At 33.4% G+C, this 3,289-nt stretch overlaps 1 protein-coding gene across 1 annotated transcript; it reads left to right on the top strand.

The window, feature by feature from the left end:
* Window positions 1–407: 407 nt before the first annotated feature.
* LOC131856482 (probable 2' cyclic ADP-D-ribose synthase BdTIR) lies at window positions 408–1,505 on the top strand. The gene is made up of 3 exons (XM_059208273.1): window positions 408–985; window positions 1,102–1,114; window positions 1,224–1,505. Exons 1-3 carry the CDS (start codon window positions 450–452, stop codon window positions 1,503–1,505), a joined length of 831 nt encoding a protein of 276 aa, XP_059064256.1. The 5' UTR covers window positions 408–449.
* Window positions 1,506–3,289: the final 1,784 nt, after the last annotated feature.

Below are 3,289 nucleotides of genomic sequence, written 5' to 3' on the forward strand. Positions count from 1 at the left end.
TTAATCTACTACGATTTTAATCATTTTCTCTCCCTTCTAACCTATCCGTACAATAGTAATTTCAAATTTTGATAACTAGTCAGTAATTTTATTGGGTACTCAATACGTGTGAAAGTTACATTGACAAAAGGACGGACGGACGAAATTATCAAGTTTCACTTTGCGAAGATCCTTTATAATTATTGTTGCCTTCCGCGGGACGCTTCTTTGCTAGAGGTTGTGGGAACGCTGTTCATTCACGCGCTTTCGTACACACCGTTTTCTATGCTTTCATTCTTCTTCATCTCTTCTTCATCTCGAAAATTCCATCTTTCATCTCTATCTTCTGAACTTCTCTGTTCTAGCTTTTATCCTCTCTCTTTGCCTTTGGACCCTTGTTTTACCTGATACCAGAACGATCCTGGTTTCGTTACACCTCTCCGTGTTCAGTTAAATTCATTTCCTTTGAAATGGCTTCCTCTTCTACACCAAGCCATGATCAGATTCGTCCCAAAAACGCTTTTGAGCAGCTCGCACCATGTTTCTCTGTGTCTGCATCTACGGGGCCCTGGCAGATATTCATTAACCATCGCGGAAGCGATACGAAATACACATTTGCCAACAAAATTCAGGAAAAACTTGATGGCGTGGGATTCCGAGCTTTCCTTGATGTAGAAGCACTTCAGCCCGGCGATTTGATACCAGCAGAAATACAAGCAGCAATGACCAGTGCCTCCCTTCACATTGCAATTTTGTCTCCCGACTATGCCGAATCCCCATGGTGTTTGGCTGAGCTAGCTTTCATGCTCCAAACTCCTGCTAAAATCTTTCCCGTTTTCTATCATGTTGAGTCCTCAGATGTCAGATGGGTACAAAAAGGAATATATGCTCATGCATTTTCAGAATATGGAAAGAAAGGCAGATACACCCAGGAAAAGCTCGATGAGTGGAAAACGGCACTCCACAACATTTCATTCCGTTCCGGCTACCCGGTTAACAATAACGAGTATGTATTATTTCTCTTTTTCTTCGATAGTCAAGTATTATGTCCAATTCTTTGGTTGGACTTCTTTTCTGTTGTATTTTTAGATTTAGTTTTAATTTTCCGCCCAAAATGTTTAGGGACGAGGCCACAGTAAATGAAGGTAAATGAAGGTAAATAAATAATAATTGTTACAAATTCAGAGGTTTTCGTATTCATGTAAATGTTCATATTACTGACTTTAATATAATACAATTTGTAGGAATGCCCAAGGTATCTGGAGAACGAGGTGGAGGTGGATGAGACGTCCGGACATTTGTGTAAGGGTGATTATTTGTTTTATTTGGAGGGAAAGGAGAAGAATGAGGAGGAGAGGAAAGTGGTACTAATATGTGTGTGCCTCCACAAGTCTCGTCCTATATCCGTGTGGTCACTTTTCTTCAGGGGAAGTGTTGAAGTAGAGAGAGAGAAAGCAGTGGTAGTTGAGGGAAGAAGGGAAAGAGTGGTGGAGGCATTTTACCGATTATTAGCACGTCTGGAATAGGTAACACTCATTTTATGCTTTTAAGAAAATAAGATAGCCTAGGCATTAATAGAATTAGGGAGAATTATATGGCAGTCTAAATTAACTTTATGTAAAGTTTATTGTTCTTGGATTTTTTTCTTTCCACTGATTCTTAATAGGTACAAAGAATTTATATTTTCATTTGTGCTCACAAGTATATGATTGCTATATATAATATAAAATATTTTTTTATTTGTAATTATTTAATTATTTTATAAAATAAATTATTTTATTAATTTATAGATTTTTTATTGTTTGATTAAAATTGTCAAAATATAATATAAGTATTTAATCTTTTGTTATTGATTTATATGTTGTAAGAGAAAATAATGTTGTTTTTTATAATTAGATGTTGAACATTCATTTTAAAATTAGTTTGTCACAATATGAACATCCAATTCTTATTTTTCTATTTTTTAACTTTGAATTTAATGCACTTCTCCATCTTTTACAAGCATACTTTTGTATTTTTTAAACTAATAATTAAATATTATTCATATTCTTTTCATTAGATGTTAATCTGTTTGTAACTATTTTTGAATCCCCTTCGATTAAATACTTGAGTCTTGTTCTTAATATTTGATCATCATGACTTAAAGACTTAATTAGTGAATGCATGAATAATTAAATATTATTCATGTTCTTTTCATTAGATGTTAATATGTCTGTAACTATTTTTGAATCCTCTTCGATTAAATACTTGCATCTTGTTCTTAATATTTGATTAGCATGAATCAAAACTTAGTGAATGCATGAAATATTACAGTTAAAATCAATTTGATTTATACGATGACCAATCATTTTATTGTAATTAGTAATATTTGTTTGAATTTGTATAATTTTGATTTTTTTCAAATTTTTTATAATAAAAAAAAGTTATTTATCTATGATTCTACTGGTAACTACCATTGCATAATTCATTTTTTATTTATTTTTTAAATTGTCACTTCACCATGTATGGTGCAACTTGGCATGATGAAAGAATTATGGCTGCTAGCTGCATCTTTGTATCATCATCATGCATCATTTCCATCCCACATCGTACATTTTTCTTAAAGATAACAAATCCACCAGATCTTACCATCACTCAAAGAAAACAGAACCAAGTCGTTGGTAAAATCCTGTGGAGGACGCCATGTCTATTAGTAAATCACGTCAACAAGCAAGAAAGAAAGAAATCCCTTCTTTCCTCCTCCCTCCGTGTTTGACCGAAGCTTCCCAACAATATAGTAACTACATCCCAAGGGGCTTCCCAATATAAGCCCACCAAAGCCGCCTTTATATAAATACTAATATACATTGAAAGGCCTCTTGTTGTCCAAAAACTATTTTTGACAAGGACTTGTGTCTAATTTTTTTACCAATTTTAATTAGTGTTAATTGTTGTTAATCAAAATACATTTTAGAACAAAAAACTATATCTGATGGGTATGTGCACCAAGTTGTGGTACCAAAAGGGGGTCTTAAGATGCCACTTTTTTTTTTTTTTTTTTTTTTTCTGAAATCAGCAAATTTTGAACTTCAACGACAAATTGAACATAGTTACACTCCAAATTAGAATATGCAACAAGAACAAGAGTTAGAGTGCTTCGAGTCTTCTTTATAAACTACTATTTTTTTTGAAAATGGTGGAGATTAAGGGCTTCAAAAAGGGGGGCCACAAAAAGTTGTCCTGTTTTTATACAAAAAACATAACATAGCGTCTATTGTGGCCCCCCTAAAATGTTAACTTTTTTTTTCAATTTTTAAAATCGCTTCGGTGA

The sequence above is a fragment of the Cryptomeria japonica genome, chromosome 7 (assembly GCF_030272615.1).
Source record: "Cryptomeria japonica chromosome 7, Sugi_1.0, whole genome shotgun sequence".
NCBI lineage: Eukaryota > Viridiplantae > Streptophyta > Pinopsida > Cupressales > Cupressaceae > Cryptomeria > Cryptomeria japonica.

Excerpts from the sequence above, each read along its gene's own strand:
- LOC131856482 (XM_059208273.1), top strand. The coding sequence starts at position 450 with ATGGCTTCCTCTTCTACACCAAGCCATGATCAGATTCGTCCCAAAAAC.